This window comes from Chrysemys picta, chromosome 8 (genome assembly GCF_011386835.1).
Source record: "Chrysemys picta bellii isolate R12L10 chromosome 8, ASM1138683v2, whole genome shotgun sequence".
In the NCBI taxonomy this organism is placed as follows: Eukaryota; Metazoa; Chordata; order Testudines; family Emydidae; genus Chrysemys; species Chrysemys picta.
The window spans coordinates 99,139,533-99,167,381 of record NC_088798.1 but is presented as its reverse complement, the minus strand read 5'-3'; the positions used below and the strand labels follow the sequence as shown (position 1 = coordinate 99,167,381).

The 27,849-nt window shown below is 45.8% G+C and overlaps 2 protein-coding genes across 2 annotated transcripts; one reads left to right on the top strand and one right to left on the bottom strand.

Moving 5' to 3' along the window:
- Positions 1–993: 993 nt before the first annotated feature.
- Positions 994–26,881, bottom strand: CATSPER3 (cation channel sperm associated 3). Its single transcript, XM_065555031.1, has 6 exons — positions 24,729–26,881; positions 16,729–16,968; positions 5,392–5,574; positions 4,827–4,967; positions 3,909–4,028; positions 994–1,316 (listed from the first exon to the last, which is right to left on the bottom strand). The coding sequence occupies exons 1-6, from the start codon at positions 25,029–25,031 to the stop codon at positions 1,155–1,157; spliced, it is 1,149 nt and encodes a 382-aa protein (XP_065411103.1). The 5' UTR covers positions 25,032–26,881; the 3' UTR covers positions 994–1,154.
- On the top strand, positions 17,100–19,252 carry LOC135973192 (uncharacterized). The gene is made up of 2 exons (XM_065555028.1): positions 17,100–18,032; positions 18,628–19,252. The coding sequence occupies exons 1-2, from the start codon at positions 17,489–17,491 to the stop codon at positions 19,128–19,130; spliced, it is 1,047 nt and encodes a 348-aa protein (XP_065411100.1). The 5' UTR covers positions 17,100–17,488; the 3' UTR covers positions 19,131–19,252.
- Positions 26,882–27,849: the final 968 nt, after the last annotated feature.

The following is a 27,849-nucleotide window of genomic DNA, read 5'->3' as shown; positions in this document are numbered from 1 at the left end:
ACACATTTATTAGAGCATAAGCTTTCGTGGGCTACTGCCCACTTCTTCGGATGCATCCAAAGTAGCCCACGAAAGCTTATGCTCTAATAAATTTGTTAGTCTCTAAGGTGCCACAAGGACTCCTGTTCTTTTTGCGGATACAGACTAACACGGCTGCTACTCTGAAACCTGTCCTTTAGCTCAAGTAGTTTTGGAGCAAAAGCTCCTGAATTCCAGGCCCTATGCTCCATATGTGTGTAGCCAAAGACCATAATACCTGAATGTACAGACATGGCTTTGTTACCGGAGTGCCTTTGCAGAGCTCCCAGACTCAAATATGAAAGACCAAGGTTAGGAGCAAACTCAGATCCCTAGCATGGCAAAGCATTGTGCCCGGGTCAGAAGGCATTCTGTTGTAATCACTTAGTACCAGAAATAAGTATCAGCACTCTACGTACTGTTGGCATAGACAGGGGCGGCTCTATGGTTTTTGCCGCCCCAAGCACGGCAGTCAGGCGGCTTTCGGTGGCACGCCTGCAGGCGGTCTGCTGGTAACGTGGATTCGGCGGCATGCCTATGGGAGGTCCGCCGGTGCCGTGCCTTCAGCGTCCCTGCCACCAAATTACCACTAAAGCCGGCGGACCTCCCACAGGCATGCCGCCGAAGGCAGCCTGATGGCCGCCCTCACAGCAACCAGCAGGCCGCCCCCCACGGCTTGCCACCCCAGGCACATGCTTGCTGCGCTGGTGCTTGGAGCCGCCCCTGTGCATAGAACAGAGAAGCACCATCATCTGCAGCAGACCTCAGAACCTAGAGCAAGAGATCTGCAAATATGAGGGGAAGGTCAGTGCTACCAAAGTGCCATTCATGACCCAGATTTAACCGTCCATGGAATATCCAAGACTGCTGGACTTTAGCAACAGCCTATCAAAGCTTCTGTAAGCTTTGGCCTGCAAACACTGACCATCAGCTTCAGTAAGATCAAATGTCTTTAACTGTGCCCACACAGTCCATTCAGAGATCTTTCACCCAAGGAGACTAGTTGGTCACAGACTCTCCAGTAACAATGCCAAAGGGATGGCCAGTATTTAATCCAAAGAAAGAAAACAACAACTCAAATGCACATTTTTAAGATTTCTAGCATCTTGGTCTCGGTTTCTTTACACCTACGTTACCTACCTATAAACTGTGTTATCTTGAAGATCGAGGGATGTCAAATAAAGATCAATAAATGGGATACTGGCACAAAAATCTTCTAAGACCATAGGATCAGAATGATGTAATGTCTTTTTAAAGTCCTCCACCAATTCACTGAAGGTTTTATATTCACTGGTTTTCTAATGTGAAAAAATATCCCAGGGAAACACATTATCAAAACAGAATGGGGGTTTTATACAGGGATTTTCGTTCTCCAGGTATCTTAAGGAGCTTTATGAAAGATGATAGCAGTGCAGGGACCATGGAGACAGGTGGAGCCTTAGGCCTCAACAATAACTTACCCAGAGCTTTCAACCCTGACCTCCAGTTTTGCACACCCAGCTTTGCACACACAGCCAATTGCTCTGGCAACATGCATGAGGAGTGCCTGGTTTCATGAGCATTGAAAAGGGGTGTTCAAAACTGGAAGAAGGGCTGGAAATTTGGCCATATAACTTTTGTTTTTAAAACCCAGTGGATATGTCTAAGCTGCAGTTTGGAGCAAGCCTCCCAACACAAGTAGACAGGGTAGCATTAGCTCAGCTTGAGCGAACGCGCTAAAAACAGAAGTGTGAATGTGGCCACCCGAGCTCAGACTGACCTGACCCCCTGAGTCCGAGCCTCTGCCAGTGCAGCAACAAGCACACAGCTATTTGTAGCCTGCTAGCCTCAAGCGGCGCTCCCAGCTGCCGTGTAGACATACCTAGAGAGAACATCGGCCAGGATGCCAAAGTTACTTCTTTTCAGAAGTGTCATAGGATCTTTGTCTTGCACATGAACAACTACCAGATCCCGCAGAGGGGATGGCAATTCAGGGTCTCATCCAAAGAGATTGTTCCTATAATAGTTTACATCACCAGTGGATGGAACTGAAATCATTAACCTTAAATCAGTCATTTGAATCAGAACTTGAATCAATGACTTTCTAGCCGAAAGGTTAGAGCACCAGCAACTGAGCCATACTGAGCTGTTTATGTAACCCACACACCTCCTGGGTGTGGTGTTCTGTCCCATCTAGTAGCACCGAGACCACAAGACAGAGAGAGATGAGGTCCCAGGTTCGATCCCGCCCACCGATGCCCAGGGTCTGTCAGCATTGCATTTAAATTATACCTGATAATAATGAGAATGAACAGAAGGGATGGCAGGGGACAGGCAGTCAGATTATTCCAATCATCTACACTGAAGTAGCAGTACACCTCTACCTCGATATAACGCTGTCCTCGGGAGCCTAAAAATCTTACCGCGTTATAGGTGAAACCGCATTATATCGAACTTTCTTTGATCCACCAGAGTGCGCAGCCTCCCCCCCCCGGAGCACTGCTTTACTGCGTTATATCCGAATTCGTGTTATATCGGGTCGCATTATATCGAGGTAGCGGTGTATTTACAATTATATCAAATCAGCTTCATTTTCAAAAATTGTCAGAGTAAAAAAATCAAAATTATCCATTACATGAATTTCACGTTCACAAAAACAGACTTTAGATAAATGTAATGGACAGAGTGTTAGACAAGGAAAATTATATTCCCACTTAAAGAACTGGAAGAAAGCTGATTTTGAGTAAGGGTTTGTCTACACTGCCCCACAACTCAGATTATGGGAATGTGAATAGCAGTGCACACCAGAGTGCTGCACTGTACCTCCCCCGGGGGACACACCACAAACTAAAAGGTTCCTAGTTCACGGAAAAGTAGTCCTCTTCAAACAGGACTACACTAATGCAAACTAGGAACCTTCAAGTTCGCACCCACAGCACCCACATGAGAGGGTTACAATGCAGCACTTCGGAGTGCACTGCTACTCATATCCTCTGTAGTCCAATCTGTGGGACAGTGTAGACCAGTGGTTCCCAAACTTGTTCCGCTGCTTGTGCGCGGAAAGCCTCTGGCGGGCCAGGCCGGTTTGTTTACCTGCCGTGTCCGCAGGTTCGGCCGATCGCGGCTCCCAGGGGCCGCAGTTCGCTGCTCCAGGCCAATGGGAGCTGCTGGAAGCGGCACAGGCCGAGGGATGTACTGGCCGCTGCTTCCAGCGGTTCCCACTGGCCTGGAGCAGCGAACCACGGCCACTGGGAGCCACGATCGGCCGAACCTTCGGACGCGGCAGGTAAACAAACCGGCCCGGCCCACCAGGGGCTTTCCCTGCACAAGCGGCGGAACAAGTTTGGGAACCACTGGCGTAGACATAACCTACGTCATCTTTGAAAGGTGCCTGTGACCTGATTTTAGTGGGTTTCTAAATACTGCCTATAGAACATAACAAATCAAAATAAACATATGGTTACTGAGGAATATATGCACAGCACTGAGATACCATTACAATACAAACTGACCTACATTTAATAACATTGGAACAATGCAGAAATATTTCAGAAAAAAACAGCAATGGGAATCCGTTTAGGAAATTATCATTTTAAATATTATGGGGAGTTTTCCACTCTGACATTTTTTTCTTACATAGAAGATTCAAAATGAAATCTGTATATACACACATATATATACAGGCAAACAGACACGCAAACTTATAAAAGGATACAGATGAAGGTCCATGGCCTGGCTTATTTCTAAAGGTGAAAAAGCTTAGAAAATTGCTTCTGTGAGAGAAATGACTATAAAGTCCTATACTGAAGATAACTCTATGCTGTCTTGCATCACTAAACTGTATCTTACATATGTTTGTAATATTTATGCTGTTCAATAAACTTCAAGTACATACAATTCAGTGCATCTACCTGCTGGTGCATTAGCCTGTTTACTTCTTCCTGTTGTCTTTGTAATATGGCCTGTTTTTTTGCCCGAAGAGCAGCTTGTTTTTCTGCTTTAAGCTCTCGTTCATAATTCTGAGTGGAATCCTATAAATATCAAAACAGGGTATGTTAAATGCTCTTAACCGGATGACTCAGGCAATTAATCAGAGACACTTTCGCCTTTAAGTCACTGATCTAAATCAAGCCCAAACTGGTAGCAACAAAGCTGTTACCACCTGCTGAGTTTGGTAGGGTCAGTCCAGCAGATTTCCACCTCACACTTGGCACCCTTGCTAACAGTTTCACCCGGGATGACCCAGGAACATAGGAATGGTCATAACAAATTGGAGCAGCGGTCTGTTTAGGTCAGTATCCTGTTTCCAGCAGTGGCCTGTACCAGATGCTTCAGGGAAAGCTGCAAGAAACCCTGCAGTAGGCCATGGATTTAAATAGACACAAATTTCCCCTTCGTTCTGATGGGCCTTGTTGCAGTGTGTGGAGCTTCAGGCAAATTTCCCTTATGCTCATATATGGGAGGTGTTGGCAGCTGATAGGACTGGAAGGACAGGAGAGGATGGAGAGTTTCTGGCTAGCTCTGTTTGTCTCTGCATGACACAGACAAGGGCCAGGGCACTGTACAGCTCCCTGTTGTACTTATGCCTAAGACTGACCCTAAATGGGAACAGTGAGTTCACTACCATTCTCCCCTGAAGATGCTCCCTTCTGGTCTGAGGCAAACCAGCAGGGCTATGTGGGGAAGGTATTTTGTTCCTGTGCAGTGGACAGAGGACTTCGGTCTCCAGCTGTGTCAAAAAGCCAGCTTTCAAAAGGTGCACACACTAGTTTTCAGACAAATGGCCCCGTAGTTAGTCACACACAAAAAATAAGGGAAACCCAACTTACCTGGATATTCATAATCACAACTCCAATAGACATATTGAAAAACAAAAAGAACCCCAGCAAGATGAACACTATTGTGAAGGCTCGGCTAGCACTAAAACCATATTGGTCCAATTCATCCTGAAAGTCCGTCCAGCCGTCAACCTGCAAATGCATTGAATCTCTGATCAGTTAGTTCCAAACCACAGCTTGCCTCACAGACCAGATTAAATCTCTCTCTCATTCTCTCTTTTTTAATCTGAGCTCTGTTTTCCCCCAGTTGCTTAGAGTTCCAGACTCAGATGCCATATGAAAGCTACTAAATATCCCATTGCTGTCAGCTCAGCAGCAAACTTTCGCCCTGAGTCTTTAATACCAGAAAAATGAATCTATCCATCAAGCTGAATTTTCACAACCATCTGACATTAAATAAAACCCAGGGAACAGCTCCCACCACCTTTAATGCTGAGAACAATCACAGTTTAATTAAATGACTTCCCCAACATCCCGACCAAAATCAGAGGTAATGGTTACTTACACTAGTTTCTATAACAGGCAGACATCAAATGGAAAGGACAGCAGAAATTACCGTTACTAAACAGAAGAGCGTGAAAAGGGCAGATGCTAGGTTGCCCCAGTTTTTACTGTCTCCGGTTTCAGGGTCTCCGTACAATCCGTAACCCAAAATGGCAAAGATAAACATTAACAGGAACAGCAAGACAAGGACGTAGATCACAGTCTTCACAGTCTGGCCTAGAGCTGTTATCAAACTCTGCAATAGAGAAAAACAAACGTGTGCAGTTTAGAGCGGAGACAAGCAGTTCTAAATGAAAGAAAATGCTTGTTTAATTCACAGAAAGCCGTGATTCAGCAGGTGGCACTCTTCCCTTTGAGCCTGTTCTGAGCCAATCCCCCAGGGTTCTGCGCTGTGGGAGATGGCCTGTCTATGTAGTGAGACACTGAAAACACCAAGGTCCTGATCATGTGTGGCCATTACAGGCACAGTTCTTCCTCAAACTACAGGAGAGTCCTTTTTACTTGTCAGCAATAAGGAAGTATTGCCTTCAGGTGAGAGCCTGGGACAGGGACCATGGAATTAGAGGTTCTATTCCTAACTCAGTCACTGACTCCCCGTTACACCTTAGGATAGGGTGTTGTAAATCTTCATTCATTCATGTTTAAATGCTTTGTGGTCTTGGAACGAAAGGCACTATAGAAGTATCGAGTATTATTCATTATCATCTCAAGAGTCCAGCTGCTAGACAGTCAAGATCACACCATCCCTCCTTCCATATTTTCTAGCTAACAGCCGTGCAGTCCACAATGCATATACCACTCATTTTGTTTATTCTACTATTAAGCAGGACAAATGTACAAATAAGTGGAAAGATGAAAAATTAAGGAGCTTTGTGGTGTCCTTTAAAACAACCAAGGGCACTCAATCAATTTAAAAGGAGCACATTTAAAAAAGACAATTTTTCACACCTATTTTAATTACCTTGTTGGGTTCACTGCTGCACAATATTTTATGTTCATAAAAGATTACACATTTTGTAAGAAGAACATTTGTATTAAATTAGTTGGATAAAAATTACAAAAGCTATTAATCCTCATGCTTCAGTGTAGAGTCTGCTCATGAACTGGGGTCAGGAAGAAATTCCCATCCCTATCATCAATGTATAGGTGACTAGATGCGTCCAATAGTGCTTGATCAGAATCAGGGTGTCGGATAGGCCAATGGTCTTTTCCACTATGGTAACTCCTGTGTATTGCACTTGTTAAGAAATCATTGAAAACCAAGGGTTCACTAGGCAGGAACAGCCTGAGAGACAGAACAAATCCTACGGATGACACCAATATGTACACCAGGCGCTCTTAGGAACTGATGTGTACTGATTTGGGAATACAGCTTAAGTCAGACCATTGGTAATGGATCTCTGCCAAATTGCAAACATTTCTAATAACTCTAGGTTGCAGAAAACTACACACAGCCTCTTGCACCAACGTTATATTACTCCAGACTCTAGCTAATGAATGGATTTGATGATTTCCCCTGATTATGACAAATGTGCTAATGCCAGAGGATCTCATGCAGTGCACTGGTTCAGGGAATATCCATTTATCAACTCCTTTTTAGACAATGTCTCAAGCATCTCAAGTTAAAACTCCATGATCTACACAGTTGATCTGTTGAGGTGGCACTTCCTGGTAAAGAGGTTTGTGCAAAGCTAACGTAAGATGTACTTTCCAATCCCCTATGATTGCCAAACAGTTAATCTTGTTATGATGGATTAAGGATTTCCCCTGCAATCAGGTGGATAGTTCCAGGTTTTCCTAAACCTTGTCTGCCCTAAGAAATATATACTCACATCAATAATTTAGGAAGCAGTCGCACTCTGGCTAATTCCTCCAGATGTTTCCTTCTGGCACTAGGCATCACCTCCATTTTATATGGACTGAGTTTCATGCAGCTAGCTTCCATCCAGGTCAGATGTGACAAGATGCTGGACCTTTTTTATATGAGGGCAGCATCTACACTAGCCTTTTTCCCTAAAATTTTTGACTGTGGCAGCTCCAACAATGATAGCAATGGTGAGAGAGATAGCATAGACCCGCTACTGTTGTTTTAAATGCTGTGTCAACAGGCTACACAGACCTGGAGTTAAGGTCCAAACTCACTTCTTTTGTGCAGTTTGGCTTTATGGGTAACAAAAAGAAGAACACATCATAAACCTCAGTCTGAGCTTCTTCCCTGACCTTGGCTTTTCCTAAAGATTCCCTCCAGGATCTCCACTAATTCCCAATTTCTAGAGAGCCACTCCCACCGCTGTTCTACCTGGATGCATCTACCACAATGAGTCAGCAGACCATCAACTGTTTCATGTAGGGCTCTACTATTTGCTGACAGAGCCCTGCCATCCTGCTGCAGCCACTGAAAAGCCTCAGCTAGTGCAGAATGCTGCTACTTCACCTTTTAAGTAAAGAAGAGCAAACAATATTCTGCATTGCTGTCTCTGCACTAGTTGCTAATTACTCCTGGTTGCAAATTGAAGTGCTGGTCATTATCTACAAAGCCCTAAACATTGGTCATACACCATACACTAAAAAGAATTCCATTTTGCTTTTTCCTGAGTATGAATCAGAGGAAGAGAATAATGTATTTAAAGCCCAATAAGGTTAAAACAACCTTGTTTTTTTAATCTGAGAAAAGTAACACAATATTCAGCTATAAGATACTTTCAAGCAATCTGCAACATAAAAATGCTTGAAGATATATCTGTATTAATATATATAAAGAAAGAGCTTTATTAAGGTTGCAAATGCAAGCACTCAGAAGTTAGGAAAAGCCAAAGTTAAGATTGCCTGCATAACCTTAATTAGGCCCCTTTGTGTGTACACATTATGACAGTCTTAACTACATGACCACAAAGTATTTTTTCTATAGGACCCCTGCCTCATTCAGTGCACAGGATGGGCCTGCTCTGGCAATGAATCAGGGCTGTGTAGTAAAAGAGGCTGTTGTCTGTAAGACCCCTGATTTATCTGTTGCACAAGTTGGAAGGTGTGAAGTGAATGAGGCAAAGGATTGCAGGAAGAAAAAGGATGATCTCATAGTTAAAGCAGTTGAATTCTGCCCTGGAAAATTGGATTCTATCCCTGTCTCTGCCACAGACTTTCTGTGGGATGCTGAGAAATCACTTAAACCAAACTTTTCACAGATGGTTACTTATAGTGCGTCCCGCATTTTCTATGTCAAACTTGATACCTAGGATTTGATTTGCAGAAGTGCTGAGCACTCACAGTTGCAACTGGTCAATGGGATGTTGTGCTTTGAACATATGAAGTGCTAGATAATATTAAATACCATGGAATTTCAGGACCTAGAGGTCTCAGTTTAGACCCCCAAAATTAGTGGAAACTTTTTACCTAATCGGTCTGTGCCTCGGTTCCCCGTCTGCGCAATGGGGATAACGCCACCCCGTCACCTCACAGGGGATTGTTTGTGAAGCACAGTCAACCTGTAGAACTCCTTGCCTGAGGAGGTTGTGAAGGCCAGGACTATAGCAGGGTTTAAAAGAGAACTAGATAAATTCATGGAGGTTAAGTCCATTAATGGCTATTAGCCAGGATGGGTAAGGAATGGTGTCCCTAGGCTCTGTTTGTCAGAAGGTGGAGATGGATGGCAGGAGAGAGATCACTTGATCATTACCTGTTAGGTTCGCTCCCTCTGGGGCACCTGGCATTGGCCACTGTCAGCAGACAGGATGCTGGGCTGGATGGACCCTTGGTCTGACCCAGTACGGCCATTCTTACGTTCTTATATTCTTAAGCACTCAAGATACTGTAGTGATGAGCACCACAGAAAAGCCCATGACGAAATCAATAATCCTGTCTTCAGAGCAGGGTTTGAACAGTGTGCAGTAAATAAGGCCGAGGGCCGCGCACACTGAATGAGGCAGAGGTCCTGGGTTAAAAATAGAATGTGATGATGTAATTAAAGACTAGAGCTCCAATGGTTCCTAGTCTCCTTGACCAGCCAGTCCCAGTCTCCCACCCTGCCTCATCACTCTCAATGTTCCTCCCTCAGCCAACAGACTCCCATTCCCTCCCCGCATTTCCTTCACTGGCTCCCAGTTCCTGTCTTCTTGCCCAACCAGTTCCAGCCTACCCTCCCCCTCAAGTTCTTCCCCGATACCAGTTCCCCATCCAGGCTCCTTGCCCAGCCATTCCCCGTCCCAGTTTCTCTTCCCCACAGTCCCCATCTCACCAGACTCCTTGGTCTAATCTACTCCTTCACTCCCCAAGTCCTGTTTTGTCCCCTCTTCTTCGCTGCCAGTGTGCCAGCAGGGGAGAGGGAGGAGGGGTCATTGAGAACACAGGAAAGACAGGCTCCCTGATCTCAATTCCAATGCCCGGACCCACCCTGGTCTGGAGCAGCTGGGAGCAACCATTACAGGGAAAGTCCTTCTGAGCCCCTATCGCCCTGGACTCAGTCACTCTGTGCGGGTAGAGCATGCAAAGTCCGATCACACATAGGACCTGTGAAGGGATGGAGCTTGCTCAGTGAAGATTTGGAGTTTTTAGCTGCTAAAATCTATGAAATCTCTACTGAGAATATGCAAAGAAAGTCTTATAATTTGGGCAGAATTTCATGGGCACAGCAAAAGACTCATCTCTGTCATAAAGGCCACCATCACACTAAATATACAGCCAGGGCCGGCTCTAGCTTTTTTGCTGCCCCAAGCAGCAAAAAAAAGCTCCACGCCGCCCCCCCACCGAGCGCCGGGCCACGCCGCCCCCCCCCAGCCGAGCGCCACGCCGCCCCCCCGCCGAGCGCCACCGGAACCCCCCCCCCAGAGTGCCGCCCCCCCAAGCCACCCCCCCGCCGAGCGCCGGAGCCCACCCCCCCTCCCCCGTGCCGAGCGCCGCCGGAAACCCCCCCCCCCCCGAGCGCCGAGCCCCGCGACGCCCTCCGCCGCCGGAGCCCACCCCCGCCCCCTGCCAAGCGCCGCCGGAAACCCCCTCCAGCGCCGCACCCGCGCCGCACCCCCCCCCGAGTGCCGAGCCCCGCGCTGCTGGAGCCTGCCCCCACCCCCTGCCGAGCACCGCTGGAACCCCCTTCCAGCACCGCGCCCGCGCTGCCCCCTCGCCGAGCCCCGCGCAACCGGAGCCCGCCCCCCCAGCGCTGCGCAGCGGAATGCCGCGCCGCACTCCCCCCGCCACCCCTTACCAGGTGCCGCCCCGAGCATGTGCTTGGGTGCCTGGTGCCTAGAGCCGGCCCTGTATACAGCCCTCGCTCAAAAGCATAGGAGCACTAGAGCTTTTCAAAGAAGAGATTGCCGGAGTTTTTTAGCATGAGCAAAACGATATATTTTCCCTAGCCTTGTTCTTGGAAATGGCAGACACATTTTGGCTGAAGTTTTCAAAAATATTTAGCTTGAGGCAGACTGCCAACATGCAAAATTTCAGCCTGAATGGCTGAAGTTTGGCAAAGTTATACTGTAATCAACTGAAAATGGGGTCTTAGAATGCAGTGGTTCTCAACCAGGGGTACACATACCCATGGGATAAGCAGAGGTCTTCCAGGGGGTACATCAACTCATCTAAATATGTGCCTAGTTTTACCACAGGCTACATAAAAAGCACTAGCAAAGACAGTACAAACTAAAATTTCATACAATGACTTGTTTATACTTCTCTATATACTATACACTTTAATATAAGTACAATATTTATATTCCAAATGATTTATTTTTATAAGTATATGGTAAAAAGAGAAAGTAATAGTAATAGTGTGTTGTGATACTTTTGTATTTTTACGTCTGATTTTGTAAGCAAGTAGTTTTTAAGTGAGGTATAACTTGGGGGCACACAAGACAAATCAGACTCCTAAAAGGGGTACAGCAGTCTGGAAAGGTTGAGAACCACTGTTATAATGGGAAGTATCAGGCAACCTGAATAATAGGCAGTGCTACCAGTCCCATCTATAATTTATGCAACTCCCTAGGATTCTTCCCGCCTGCACGTAAACACTACCGCCCTCTACTGGATGGAAGGTCAGAGCTGCTTAGGTGCATGAAATCATGTCAACATCTTGTGGCTATAGAACATAGGCCTAACCCCCCATTTCGAACTAAGGTACGCAAATGCAGCTACGTTAATAACGTAGCTGAATTCAAAGTACCTTAGTTCGAACTTACCGCGGGTCCAGACGCGGCAGGCAGGCTCCCCCGTCGATGCCGCGTACTCCTCTCGCCAAGCTGGAGTACCGGCATCGACGGCGAGCACTTCCGGGATCGATCCGGGATTGATTTATCGCGTCTAGACAAGACGCGATAAATCGATCCCAGAAGATCGATTGCTTACCGCCGGACCCGGAGGTAAGTGTAGACCTACCCATAGAAGCTGAGCGCCCTTTCTTACAGGAAGGAACACTTTGTAGAGTGCTGCTAACAACAGACATAAAGCATGACACATTTCAGAAATCTGGGTACAGACACTGCTTCTTCTAATGTAACCCACACTGGTCACCTTCATCTTTTGTCCACGGAAACCTAGCCATCACCTGAATCCTGATTGTCCCAAGCACTCAATGCCTGATTTTATTCTTGTATCTGTGTCTGGGAGTAGGAACAAAAGCCATTTACACAAAAAAACATATGACATTTTTACCAAGGTATGTCATGGTGTTCCGCAAATGCGGGTTGTGCACTTGATCCTAAAAAACGACAATCACCTACAGCTGAAGGTAACAAGAGAGCCATAAAATGCCATTGGTGATTGCAGTCTGGCAAGTGCCCCTTGTATAGAAGCATCAAATAATTTTCAGTTTCTATGGCACATCCTGAGGTTCCTGTACACCTTCAGAAATCCATAACAGGTCCTCTGTGCTTCTGCTCTTAAGACGCAGCTTTGTGGGCTCATGGTCTTCCTAAACTGTAAATATGCTGAAATTAATCCCAAATACATTTTAAAAAAAGCAGAAAAGTTGATTTTTGGAACAACCTAGCATTTAAAAAGTTTATTTTCAAATTGAAATAAGGATAAATGGAGCCTATACGACGACTGGGATCACAGCTAACAGAACTGCTCTGTATGGAATACAGCAAGGAAATTATTTCCTCGAGGTGGAAATTTATTGCCCCAAGGTGTAAGGCAGTGTGTTTTAAAGAGTTTTTTAATTAATAAAGGGACGTGGTGCCAAGAATGTGGTACATGTTTGAGTTTTCAGCATTAAATACAGTTTCCCCAGTGAAAGGCTAATATAGACTTCAATTAATTCATTATAATACACATATAGGTAGAAACAACCTCCCACCCCTTCAGCAAAGCTCACTGGGGCAGATTGTAACATATTTTACAAAGAATTTCTTTTAGCAGAGAGTTTCGGTCACTAAGAACACAAGAAATGCCAGACTGGATCAGAGCAATTGTCCATTGAGTAACCTGTCTCCAGTAACAGCCTGTACCAAATACTTCAGAGGAGGATGCAAGAAACATCATGATGGATAATTACAGGATAACTTGCTCATTAAGGATCTTTCTAATTGCCTTGGAATAGGAAGTGGCAGCCTTATACCCTGAAGCATGAGGATTTACAGCCCTTATCCATTTTTATCCTATTCCCTGGATGTTCTTATCCATAGAAATGCCCAAGAGTACAATTTTCAAAAGTACCTAAGAGACTTAGGAACTTAAGTCCCATTGACTTTCAATAAATCAATGGGACTTAAGTTCCTAAGGGCAAGATTTACAAAGCTATTTAAGCTTCCAAAATTGCAAATAGGTGTCTAGTGGGAGTTTCAAAAGGGCCTAATCAGATTAGGTGCCTAATGTGAGTTAGATGCCCAATTTTACCTTACATTATTTTATTTTATTTTTTTAAAACCTTGGTAAGACCTTGGTCTCACTCCTATCCAGTGGCAATGAGTTCCGCAAGTTAATCATCCACCATTGTTTATAAAAAAGCTTTTAGAAAATGTAAATGGCTGTTCATTTTGCTGAGGCTCTCCTTGCTCTAGTACAGGGGTTCTCAAACTGGGGGTCTGGACCCCTCAGGGGGTTGTGAGGTTATTACATGGGGGGTCACGAGCTGTCAGCCTCCACCCCAAACCCCGCTTTGCCTCCAGCATTTATAATGGTGTTAAATACATAAAAATGTGTTTTTAATTTATAAGGGGTGTCACACTCAGAGGCTTGCCACGTGAAAGGGGTCACCAGTACAAAAGTTTGAGAGCCACTGCTCTAGTATTATCAGAAAGGATAAATAGCAGCACCTGACACACTCATTATTTCACATACCTCAATTTTGTCCCCTTTTCCAGCTCCAGTGAATAAGTAACATGTAAAAGTCTGGCAATCACTGAAGTTTACTATCCAAACTAGAGGAAGGAAGGCTCAGAAGTGAATATTATAAGAGCCTTATGCCCATAAATGTTCCATTTCTGGTGGGCTACCCAACCAATTAATTACATGCAGAGATGCAGGCTGAGCAGTCACTACCCACATTAACTCCCCACTAAAAAATAAACCTCCAGGGTTGTCCGGAGAAAACTAAGTAAGAAATGGTGTGCTTGAGAGAAAAACTCATGGTTTAAAATAGCATGTCTGACTTATTTTTTAATAGCTATTTTTTCCCATTCGTAGCACGGTGGTGAAATGAAAATGGAAAGGAAAATCTCTCCTGAACATGGGAGAAGCAGAAAGCAAATAATGTTCATGCTGTGGACTTTAAAAAATATTAAATTTCTTCAGCTCCCCGCACCATACTCAAGAAACAACCAACATCATTCCAGAAGGCTCAGCACACACTGTTAACATACAGAGAACACTGCAAATGTTACAGCTACCTCTGTGCTGCAGCACGAACTATAGCCGCTAAAGGGGTTAGTTATATTACAACAAAATTCAGTGAAACCCAGGATCACTCAAGGGACTAACAAAAATTGCTTGCATTCCATAGGTGATTTTTCTAATTGTTAAGGCTGAATTGTACTCAGTTCTCATCAAGCTACTTTGGAGGGGGTTCTTTAGACAGGTGGCTCCCGAAGAAGGTGGTCTGTTCAGGCTTCACTGAAGTTCTCCTGACGGTCCTGATTCATTCTTCTATCCCACTCCCTCAGCAGCAAAGCAGAGGAGCGCATCTTAAACTGGGAAGTTTATAGAAACACAGGCTGTCTCCTTTGTAAGCAGCCACAATCGCTTCAGACTCCTGCCTGATTCATTTGGTGGAGCCATAATCCTGCATTTACTTCCAGTACAAACGTCACAGGCATTGGATTAGCATATCACTGAGACCTAGGCTAGCTCTACGCTACAAAACCCTAGGCCAGCAGAGTCCCCTAATGTAGATGCAGCATGCACCAACAGGAGGGAGTTTTTCTGTGAGTATAGGAACATCACCTTCCCAAATGATGTTAGTTATGTTTACACAAGCACACTTCTGTCACCATAGCTGTGTTTGTTGGTCAGGGGGTATTGGATTTTCACACCCCTGACTGACACAGCTATGCCGGTATACATTTTAACTAGAGACCAAGCCCTACTCGACACCTAAAGTTGCATCGATTTACTTAAACTAGAGTGACTTTGTGTGCGGATGCTCTCTCATCAGTTTATCCTGCCTTTGTTAAATAACGAGTGCAGTGACCCTTTTAGCATTCTATGGAATGCTGTCAGAAGGCTGCAGAACCTCTGCTGAAAACTCCACTAAATTTAAGAGGAGGGGGGATAATTACAAATCACAATGACCTATAATACTGGATTGGGCTCCTTATGGAGCAACGTCAACCACTCCCTGAGCATGCTTCCCTAAGCATTGCCCGCTGCTCCGGGCAATGAAGCTTTGTCTACACTAAGAAAATTACCTGCTTTTGACAGCAGGTACCAGCAATGGCTGCAGCTCAACTGATACAGAACACAGTTTAGTTGCACGAGTCGCCCAGGATAATTCATGTTCAGCGCCATTTCAGAAATTAGGATTAAAAAGCAACCTAGGCTAGGTAATGGAACCTAGGCCTTCTGCATGATGGACCGCTCTTCCTACGCTGTTCCCTCATCAGTTATTTATGGTGAATGTGATCCAAAGAGCAACAAAAATGTTGGAAAACAAAAACCTTAAGTCAAAAGAAAGGAAAGTGAACATAAGAACGGCCATACTGGGTCAGACCAAAGGTCCATCTAGCCCAGTATCCTGTCTTCTGACAGTGGCCAGTGCCAGGTGCCCTAAAGGGAATGAACAGAACAGATAATCATCAAGTGATCCCTCCCATGTCGCCCATTCCCAGCTTCTGGCAAACAGAGGCTAGGGACACCATCCCTGCCCATCCTAGCTAATTGCCACTGATGGACCTATCCTCCATGAACTTATCTAGTTCTTTTTTTAACCCTGTTATAGTCTTGGCCTTCACAACATCCTCTGGCAAGGAGTTCCAAAGGTTGACTCTGAGTTGTGTGAAAAAAATACTTCCTTTTGTTTGTTTTAAATCTGCTGCCTATTAATTTCATTTGGTGGCCCCTAGTTCTTGTGTTATGAGGAGTAAATAACACTTCCTTATTTATTTTTTCCACACCAGTCATGATTTTATAGACCTCTATCATGTCCCCCCTTAGTCATCTCTTTTCCAAGCTGAAAAGTCCCAGTCTTATTAATCTCACCTCAGACGGCAGCAGTTCTACGCCCCTAATCATTTTTGTTGCCCTTTTCTGAACCTTTTCCAAGTCCAATATATCTTTTTTGAGCAGGGGCAACCACATCTGCATGCAGTATTCAAGATGAGGGTGTACCATCGATTTATATAGAGGCAATATGATATTTTCTGTCTTATTATCTATCCCTTTCTTAATGATTCCCATCATTCTGTTTGCTTTTTTGACTGCCACCGCACATTGAGTGGATGTTTTCAGAGAACTATCCACAATGACTCCAAGATTTCTTTCTTGAGTGGTAACAGCTAATTTAGACCCCATCATTTTATATGCATAGTTGGGATTATGTTTTCCAATGTGAATTACTTTGCATTTATCAACACTGAATTTCATTTGCCATTTTGTTGCCCAGTCACCCAGTTTTGAGAGATCCTTTTGTAACTCTTCGCAGTCTGCCTGGGACTTAACTATCTTGAGTAGTTTTGTATCATCTGCAAATTTTGCCACCTCACTGTTGACCCCTTTTTCCAGATCATTTATGAATATGTTGAATAGGACTGGGCCCAGCACAGACCCCTGTGGAACACCACTATTTACCTCTCTCCATTCTGAAAACTGACCATTTATTCCTACCCTTTGTTTCCTATCTTTTAACCAGTTACCAATCCATGAGAGAACCTTCCCTCTTATCCCATGACTGCTTACAAGTGCAGTTGTAATGGACTGGATATAAAAATCAGAAGTGTGTTTCCACGGTTATTATAGATAATCAATTTACCCTCATGCCTCTGCTGTAGGAGATAAGCTTCAGAATCTTGAGTGCCTGGAAACCATTAATTATGTCCCATGTTCTGTAGTGTTTGATGTCATTTTTGTCAATGGTATATGGGAGGTAAGCAATGAGAAGTATGAGAACATCAAACAGGTTATAGCCACTCCTCCAGTAATTCAAGGGATCCACATAAAACTTCAGCAAAATCTCTGTGGTGTAGATGGATATAATAATCAGATCGGCCAGCTGAAAAGAAAACCATATGAGTCATGAACATGTCATTGTGGGGGCGGGGAAGGCTTTGATTACAGAAGAAAAGAGCCTTCAGTTGTTCCTGTTAAACCCTGAATTAGCTTAATCAACAGCTCTATCCTACTCTTAGGCCTGGTCTACACTACGGGTTTAGGTCGACTTTAGCGGCGTTAAACCGAATTAAGCCTGGACACGTCCACACAACGAAGCCCTTTCTTTCGACTTAAAGGGTCCTTTAAACCGGTTTCTTTACACCACCTCTGACGAGGGGATTAGCGATAAAACCGGTCTTTGCGGGTCGGAATTGGGGTAGTGTGGACGGAATTCGACGTTATTGGCCTCCGGGAGCTATCCCACAGTGCTTCATTGTGACCGCTCTGGACAGCACTCTCAACTCAGATGCACTGACCAGGTAGACAGGAAAAGACCCGCGAAGGTTTGAATTTCATTTCCTGTTTGCCCAGCGTGGAGAGCACAGGTGACCCCGCAGAGCTCATCAGCACAGGTAACCGTGATGGAGTCCTCCCAGGATCGCAAAAGAGCTCCAGCATGGACCGAACGGGAGGTACGAGATCTGCTCGCCATATGGGGAGATGAAGCAGTGATAGCTGAACTCCGTAGCAGTAAAAGAAATGGAAAAGTATTAGAAAAGATCTCCAAGGCCATGAAGGACCGAGGCCATAACAGGGACACACAGCAGTGCCGCGTGAAAATTAAGGAGCTACGGCAAGCTTACCACAAAGCCAGAGAAGCAAACGGAAGGTCCGGGGCAGAGCCGCAAACTTGCCGCTACTACGCGGAGCTGCATGCGATCCTAGGGGGTGCAGCCACCACTACCCCAACCGTGTGCTATGACTCTCTCACTGGAGAAACACACAGGGAAGACGGTTCGGGGAACGAGGAGGATGATGACGATGGAGGTACTGTAGGTAGCTCACAGCAGCAAGGAAGCGGAGAAACCGGTTTCCCCAACAGCCAGGATATGTTTGTGACCCTGGACCTGGAACCAGTAACCCCCGAACTCACCCAAGACCCTCAGGGCACACAGGAGACCTCTGGTGAGTGTAACTTTGTAACTATTTGTAAACATTACAAAAAAAAAGCAAGCGTGTTTAATGATTACTTTGCCCTGGCAATCGCGGCCAGTACATCTACTGGAAAAGTCTGTTAACGTGTATGGGGATGGAGCGGAAATCCTCCAGGGACATCTCCAGAAAGCTCTCCTGGTTGAAATGGGGTGATTTTATTAAGGGGACATTCAGAGGCGCCCGTTCCTGCTCTTCTGACCAGAAATGTTCCCCGCTGTTAACCACGCGGTGGGGGGAGGGGTGAAGTGATCATCCCAGAGAATCGTGTGTGTGTGTGGGGCGGGGGGGTTTACTTGTGTTTGTGCCGCATGTTAACCGGGAAACCGCAGCCACTCCTTTTACATTGAAACCCCATTTTAAATGGACAACCCAATTCATCCTTGATATGGGAAATGCGCTGCTGTTTGCAACCTTTCCCGCATGTTAAGAAGGTTAAAAAAGCCAAAACACTGTGGCCTACGATGGCTGCCTGCAAGCCGAAATATGCGACCTTGTAATGAAAGAGTGTACCCATTGTTCTCTAAAATGTGTCTTTTTTAACCACCTCTCCCTTCTCCTCCGCCAGCTGCAAATGTTTCTCCTTCGCAGAGGCTCGTGAACATTAGAAAGAGAAAACGTAGGACGAGGGACGAGATGTTCACGGAGCTGCAGATGTCCGCCCAGGCTGATAGAGCACAGCAGAATGCGTGGAGGCAGTCAATGACGGAGATGAGAAAAGCCCAATATGAACGAGAGGAGAGGTGGCGGGCTGAATCGCGGGAAGAACAGAGCAAGTGGCGGGCTGAAGACGATAGGTGGCGTCAGCTTGCAGACAGACGGCAAGAGGCAATGCTCCGTCTGCTGGAGCATCAAACTGATATGCTCGAGCGTATGGTTGAGTTGCAGGAAAGGCAGCAGGAGCAGAGACCGCCGCTACAGCCCCTGTGTAACCAACAGCCCTCCTCCCCAAGTTCCATAGCCTCCTCACCCAGACGCCCAAGAACACGGTGGGGGGGCCTCCGTCCACCCAGTCACTCCACCCCAGATGATCGCCCAAGCATCAGAAGGCTGGCCTTCAATAAGAGTTAAAGTTTTAAAATGCAGTGTGTCCTTTTCCATCCCTCCTCCCCCACCCATCCCAGGCTACCTTGGCAATTATCCCCCTACCTCTGTAAGGAACTAATAAAGAATGCATGAATGTTAAAAAAAAATGACTTTATTGCCTCTGCAAGCGGGAGGGGAGGGTGGGGTGGGGTGGTTGGTTTACAGGGAAGTAGAGTGAACCGGGTCGGTGGGGGGGGTTTGGAGGGTTCATCAAGGAGAAACAAACAGAAGTTTCACACAGTAGCCTGGCCAGTCACAAAACTCGTTTTCAAAGCTTCTCTGATGCGCACCGCGCCCTGCTGTGCTCCTCTAACCGCCCTGGTGTCTGGCTGCGCGTAATCAGCGGCCAGGCGAGTTGCCTCAACCTCCCACCCCGCCATAAAGGTCTCCCCCTTACTCTCACAGATATTGTGGAGCGCACAGCAAGTAGCAATAACAATGGGGATATTCTTTTCGCTGAGGTCTGAGCGAGTCAGTAAGCTGCGCCAGCGCGCTTTTAAACGTCCAAATGCACATTCCACCACCATTCGGCACTTGCTCAGCCTGTAGTTGAACAGGTCCTGACTCCTGTCCAGGCTGCCTGTGTACGGCTTCATGAGCCATGGCATTAAGGGGTAGGCTGGGTCCCCAAGGATCACGATAGGCATTTCAACATCCCCAATGGTCACTTTCTGGTCCGGGAAGAAAGTCCCTTCCTCCAGCTTTCGAAACAGAGCAGAGTTCCTGAAGACGCGAGCATCATGTACCTTTCCCGGCCATCCCACGTTGATGTTGGTGAAACGTCCCTTGTGATCCACCAGGGCTTGCAGCAGCATTGAAAAGTACCCCTTGCGGTTTATGTAGTCGGTGGCTTGGTGCTCCGGTGACAAGATAGGGATATGGGTTCCGTCTATGGCCCCGCCACAGTTTGGGAATCCCATTTCAGCAAAACCATCCACTATTGACTGCACGTTGCCCAGAGTCACTACCCTTGCTATCACCAGGTCTTTCATTGCCCTGGCAAATTGGATCACAGCAGCCCCCACTGTAGATTTGCCCACTCCAAATTGATTCCCGACTGACCGGTAGCTGTCTGGCGTTGCAAGCTTCCACAGGGCTATCGCCACTCGCTTCTCAACTGTGAGGGCTGCTCTCATCTTGGTATCCTGGCGTTTCAGGGCAGGGGACAGCAAGTCACAAAGTTCCATGAAAGTGCCCTTACGCATGCGAAAGTTTCGCAGCCACTGGGAATCGTCCCATACCTGCAGCACGATGCGGTCCCACCAGTCTGTGCTTGTTTCCCGGGCCCAGAATCGGCGTTCCACGGCATCAACCTGCCCCAGTGACACCATGATTTCCACATTGCTGGTGCCTGTGCCTTGTGAGAGGTCTATGTCCATGTCAATTTCCTCATCACTCTCGTCGCCGTGCTGCAATCGCCTCCTCGCCTGGTCCGGGTTTCGCCTTGGCATGTCCTGGCTCTGCATATACTCCAGGACAATGCGCGTGGTGTTCATAGTGCTCATAATTGCCGCGGTGATCTGAGCGGGCTCCATGATCCCAGTGCTAGCTATGGCGCCTGGTCAGAAAAAAGGCGCGAAAGTAGTATCTGATGGACCAGGAGAAGGAGGGAGGGCGGGAGGGAGGGAGGGCCGAGTGACGACATGGCGTACAGGTACAGGAACAGGGAGAAACACAAACAACTGTCACACAGAATGGTCCCCCCAAAGATTAAAATGAAAACCCTGGGCTTAGCAGGCCATTGATTTCACGGAGGAAGGGGAAGCATATGAATACAGAACAAATCTATTTTTTACATCTTAAGGTGGCAGCCGACGGTGCAGCATGAGTGACAGCCATACCAGTACGACGATGACGGATACCAATCATAAAATACCATCATCTGCCAAAAGGCAAGGGGCTGCTGCTGTGTAGCAATGCAGCCCCACGTCTGCCAGCCCCACGTCCGCCAGCACCCAGCATCGCCCTCGGCCTCTTCTGGGTGCTTAGCAGACAATACTGGGCAATTGGCAGAAAATAGTATATTACGACTGGTAGCCATCATCATCGAAACAGTAGCATGTCTGCCCAGGTGGCCATGATTGACAGCCACACCAATACGATGACGACGGATACCAGTCATAATATACCATCGCCTGGCAAGGGGCTGGTGCAATGCAGCCCTACGGCTGCCAGCCCCATGGCTATCACTCATGCTACACCGTCTACCGCCAAAAGGCAGTTAGCAGCTGCTGCTGTGTAGCAATGCAGTCCCACGTCTGCCAGCACCCAGAGGACATATGGTGACGGTGAGCTCAGCTGAGCTGAGCGGGCTCCATGCTTGCCGTGATATGTTGTCTGCACAGGTAACCCAGGTAAAAAGGCGCGAATCTATTGTCTGCGTTGCTGTGACGAGGGGGGAGGGGCCTGACGACATGTACCCAGAACCGCCCGCGACACTGTTTTGCATCATCCGGGCATTGGGATCTCAACCCAGAATTCAAAGAAAAGGCGCGAACCGCTTCTCGGCTCTCTGAGCTGTGGCGCAAACGTAGTATCTGACGGACTAGGGGAAGGAGGGAGGGGGGCCGAGTGACGACATGGCGTACAGGCACAGGGAATTAAAATCAAGAACGGTGGCTGTGCATCAGGGAGAAACACAAACAACTGTCACACAGAATGTTCCCCCCAAAGATTAAACTGAAAACCCTGGGCTTAGCAGGCCGTTGATTTGACGGAGGGAGGGGGAAGCAAATGAATACAGAGCAAATCTATTTTTTACATCTTAAGACGACGGTGCAGCGTGACTGATAGCCCTCGGCATCTTTCTGGGTGCTTGGCAGCAAATACGGGGCGGCGTATGACGATGGTCTTCAGGCCTATTGCACAATCGGCTGCTCGGGGAAGACTCTGCTAATGTGCGATGACCCGACTTGTAATAGGACGGCTAATAGTCGTAATACACCATTTACTGCCAAAAGGCAAGCCCCACGGCTGCCAGCACCCAGATCGCCGATGAAGGCTACCAGTCTACTGCACCGTCTACCGCCAAAAGGCAGTTAGCAGCTGCTGCTGTGCAGCAATGCAGTCCCACGTCTGCCGACACCCAGAGGACATATGGTGACGGTGAGCTCAGCTGAGCGGGCTCCATGTTGTCTGCACAGGTAACTCAGGTAACCCAGGTAAAGAGGCGCGAATCTATTGTCTGCCGTTGCTGTGACGGGGGAGGGAGGGGCCTGACGACATGTACCCAGAACCGCCCGCGACACTGTTTTGCATCATCCGGGCATTGGGATCTCAACCCAGAATTCAAAGGGGCGGCGGAGACTGCGGGAACTGTGGGATAGCTGTGGGATAGCTACCCATAGTGCAATGCTCTGGAAGTCGACGCTAGCCTTGTACTGTGGACGCGGTCCGCCGACTAGAGCACCTAGAGCATTTTATTGTGTGGACACACACAATCGGCTGTATACAACCGATTTCAATAAAACCGGCTTCTATAAATTCGAACTAATTTCGTAGTGTAGACGTACCCTTAGATACACAGGGATGCAAATAAAGTCAAGCGGTTTAGTTCTTCCTGCCATCACAAGGCTGCTCCTTCCAGGGCACCTGCTAGTGTTTCATCCACTCTTATTTAAATGTTCTAAAATAACATGGAGCCGCATTCTTGGGCAATCTGAATGCAGCTCACTGTCAGGGAGTTTTCCCTAATAGTTTAAATTTCACCCCAATATTCCTAGTTACAATTAAGACCTATTTTGGGTGGAACATGGCAGTGTATTGCCATGTACCACCCTGCAGAATTCCTCTCCATCCTTCATGTTTTCACTCTTCAAATACGCTGAGCACACTAGAAACTGGACATTTACCACAGTTAAATTTACCATTCCAAGTGCAGGGAATACCATAAATACCACAGGGCAGTAAATACCACTTTTATAATGGCACCCAATGTATTTGTGGACCATTATGCTCCCTCCTCTTCTGAGTCAATTCTTAGGCTAGTTCTTGCTTGTCTAAACAATTGGGTTGGCTAACAGGACCCAGAACAATACTAACTTGAAATGAGAACAATTGCTAATACACTATTAAAACTGACAGAACAAAATAGGTTTCACTCAGGGAATTGTCTTATCTACTGCCCCTACCGCCTTATGCAGTGGGCCAGGGTGAGCCAGTCAAACTTGATAATATAACTCCACCTCACACTTCATGAGTGTCATCAAGAATGCAAACTGATCTTGAAGAGGAATGAGGATGTTTATTTAAGGGAGTCAGGCAAATGCCAAATATGTCATTAATCATAAAACCATTTTTATCTGCTATTGAAAGTTGTATTATCCCTTCACAGGATATTGTACAAATGGGGAAACTGAGGCATGGGGAGGTTGTGTTTTGGCCCAAGTCAGTGGCAGAGCCAAGGACAGAACCTGAAGTCTCCTGATACCTCATCTCCTGTTCTAACCTCTAGATGATGCATCCTCCCTTTCCCTGAGCAGGGTCTACTTCTGGAAGTGGAGTTTTCTAAAACTTTCCAAGATGGGAATGGATTTCTTGACATTAGTCAGGCCTGTCTTTTGGTTTCCACATTACTGGGATATATTATAAAGACTCAGAGATTTGTCTACAGTAGCTGACTTGTGTAAGACAAGAAAATCAAGGTGTGCATGGGAGAGAAGTATTTTTCAGTATGAAAACTGAATATTGAAAATATGAGCTCAAGTTAGTGGTGTTAACTTCTTAAGGTTTAAAAAAAAATACTGGTGACAACTAAAAGGACCCTGTCATGGGATTTAAAAAAATAATTTAGTAATAATCAATGGTTGTGAAACTTGACACTGACTTGGGTTTTCTGGCTCTGGCCCCATCCCCATTAGAGAGCCACACCAGGGCAGAGTCACACCCACCAAAGTGTTACTGTAGGGTTAGTTGCTGGGAAGGGGCTTCAACCACTGTGTTTATTCATTTATTTAATTTTAGAAAATAAAATAAGATTGACTTTTTTATTTAAACCTTTGGGGGCAGAGCCTCAGCCCTGAGTAATGTCCTGGGTGTCACTCCAGCAGCACAAAGGAGACACAAAGTTGCCTGATGTAGTCAAATCCCCAGTGGTGTAAAACCAGCATAGCCAGCCATTATGGGCATAAAGATATTCTGGGGCTGTCCAGGGACAAGAATGGGGTTAGGCCAGAGAACAATAAAGCGACCCTGAGGTAGGGGAATAGTGAGGAGGGGCCAGTTCCAGATGGCATCTATCAAGAGCATCTCAGTGATGTTGCTTTAGCGTTAATCTTTCTCCGATCTTTCTTACAGTGCCCCTTGGACCAGACGCACAGCTGATGCAAACTAGTGTCAATGGAGCTACATCAGTTTACATCAGCTGAGGATCTGGCCCAATGGCTGCTGATACTGGTGTGCTTTGCACATGGAAAAGTGGACACACATTCGTTTCTGTAATGCAGGTTCCCTTTTTTGTTTCACTTTACTCCTCAATTATTCATGGATAGAAAAAAAAACACTTAAAAAACTTGCTACATCGTCAGCAGATGCTAGTGAACTGAAAGGAGAACTTACCACCCATTCCATTGCCCAGCTCCTTACCTCCAGATATGCGTAAGAATTAAGCTTAATAGCATAATCAGTTTCCAAGGCCAAGAACACTGCATTGAGTGAGATGATGCTTATCATGATTGAGTTGAGCAGGGGATTCTGCAGTAATCTGCGTATATATGCACAAAATTCAGTGTCCCGTCTCCTATCAAACAATTTAAGGGACAAAAAAAATAGGGTAAATTCTAGGACCATTAAGAGTCTGGCAAACGACAGGCTGATTCTCCTTCCCAATGACTTCAAAGAGAGCAAGGTCAGGGACCAGGTGGATTTCTCCCCCTCCCCTTTAAACATCCCCTAATACTGATTACAAATGGAATTAGCAAAGAAGACAGCCCTTTCCCTTCAGGGGTAGTTAATCATTGTGAAATCTACAATGAGTTAAAAATAGATTTGCATGTTCAGTGGTAATTTTTTATTTTAATCCAGAATCACTGAGAAGCTCCCAGTATTTTTCAGAAAGTTCCAAGACAACAAAGAAATTCCCATTCTTTTCCCAGGATATCCAGATGAGCAGATGCCCAGTCTTATTAGCAATTAATTTAAAGGCACTAGGGCAAAAAATGTTTGGTATTTAATTTAAATGCATGTTTATGAACAGTCTCCCTCATTAAACTTTTACTGATATAATCACCGAGGTTTAGTCAAACAGAAAGCAAAAATCCCTTGCCTTTAGTTTAATACATAAAGCAATAATGGTCAAAGTCATCACTTGGTAGCTCCAGCCACTGACAGAGTTATATGGAGGATGAATCTGACTCATTGTAACTTCTTTGTAGATCAAACCCTAAATACATATTTAAAAGGACTTGGTCAAGTACTTACCTGAATCGCCAGAACAGAGTGCGTTTCACGTCAGCATCAGACGAGGATTTAAAATTTTCAACAACCAAGTTCGACACAAGTCGTCTCTGATGAAAAGATTCTGTAGGCTCCATACTCACACTTTCAGATTATTTAGTTTAAGAGATCTAGGTGGGTCATTATGTATTCCCTTAAGTAACTCAGTGTGCACAAGGCCAAGCACAGAGAACCGAAATACTCTATATAGAAAAGAATGGAATTTTCTATTTGACATCATCACTTTATGAGGTCACTTCCAGGCATAAAAATGATACGTCAGCACTTGAAACAAAGTGCTGGACAAATGAAAACTCTTGTGAAGAGTCAGTAAGGCAAGAAGGCAATAAACGTTCACTGCTGTGAAAATATAATGCAACATTGGATTAACATTGCCCAGCACCTTAGGCACAAAATGGGAGAGGGATTGTTTAAAAGTACATACAAATCTAATATTAATAGAAATGTGTTTTATTCAGTGTAAGTTTTTGTTCGTTTTTAAAGATATTTCTCTAGGGCCAGATTAAGCCATAGACACTATAGCCCTAGGCATCTGCATCCTGGAGCCACATGATTATTACATCAAAACCACAGCTTTCATTAGTAAGTTTCTAGTCCTCAGAGTTATAAAGAAAAGTTTGAAAAGTGTGGCCCAGATGTAACCAATTCAGTGATGTCTGCCTGAGTCTGCAGATGGCCTGAAAGGTGTGAACTTCCCCATGCATCTCAATGGAATGTTAACTCCAAGACGTGCCACTCGGTGAGACCCAGTCAACACCACCCCAGCAGAGGACTGTGTGTGAGGCAGGAGGAGAAAAGTGCAGTGAATCCAGTCACTCATCCAAGCAGATACACCCCAGTAGCTGAGGTGTGTACATGGAGGCGGGGCTGCTGCAACCTCTTCCTCTCTGATTGGAGGAATGTTGATGCTGCCCCTGAGGGGAAAGAAGGGGCCTCATGCCACTGCCTGCAGAGGAGGGGGCCCACCTGCCACCACCATGGCACAGGGGCAAGGCTACAAGGGTGGAGTCACAAGTCACAGTGTGTCTACAGCCCTGGATTGTCTTAATCCAGCCCTGCATTTCCCTATCATGTTTTGAATTTAACTTGGTGCAGGAGGACCAAGGCATAAAACTGATTAAAAACAAAGGTGAAATTAACTAATCCTGTTTCACTGTCTCACCCCGGAGAAAAGCAAACAGACAGCATAAATGGGGGGGGAATGAAGTTTTTTTTTTTTTTTTTTTTTTTAATTCTTTATGCTTTAATATTCTAAAAGAATGTGAGCAAGTCAGGCAAGCAATTTTACTGTTCGTTCTGTTTTAATTTATATTTCAGCCTGGCAAAATCCTTTTAAAAACTGCAGACATCTGCACAATGAGGTAAAATTACATTCATTTTTAGTATTTATGCTTTGTGATGAGCCAAAGCAGTGGGAGAAAGACATTTTTACTGCTGGATACAAGCCTTACAGCAACAATTTGTTGGAGGAGGATTTTTATTATTCAGGAATGAGGCAACTAGTAAACAAAGCTCTCTTTGTATATGCTGAAGGCCCCAATTCAGCAAGACAGTTAAGAGCGGACCTAACTTGAAGCAGGAGTAATTCAACTGAAGCTTAAAATTAGACCTGTGCTTGAGCACCTTGCTGAATGAGGGCCATATAATCGAATGGTGCCCAAGAGCATTCCACCAATCAAATGGCTGAGTTTGCTCAATATTTCATTGGTTTAGCCCCCAAAAAAGCAGCAGCCTCAGTCTGAAAGCATTAGAAGGATGTTGGGAAATTATAACTCATTTTTATATGCTTAAGTTTTAAGAGGGCCATTTCTTTTCCTTGCTCTCAGTCTAATTATATTTTCTAAAAATAAGGCAGAAGGGCAAGGAGAGGGACACTAATCTCAAATTTCTGCAGCACAGAAGGTAATGGTATGAGTGGTGTCTTCTACCATTACTCACTTCTCTTGCCATATTCAATCCCTCTTCACACAGTAGAGGGCTTTACATTTAGCAGACAAAAGGTAGGTCTATACTTACCTCCGGGTCCGGCGGTAAGCAATCGATCTTCTGGGATCGATTTATCGTGTCTTGTGTAGACGCGATAAATAGATCCCGGCTCGATCCCAGAAGTGCTCACCGTCGACGCCGGTACTCCTGCTCCGCGAGAGGAGTACGCGGAGTCGACGGGGGAGCCTGCCTGCCGCGTCTGGACCCACGGTAAGTTCGAACTAAGGTACTTCGACTTCAGCTACGTTATTCACGTAGCTGAAGT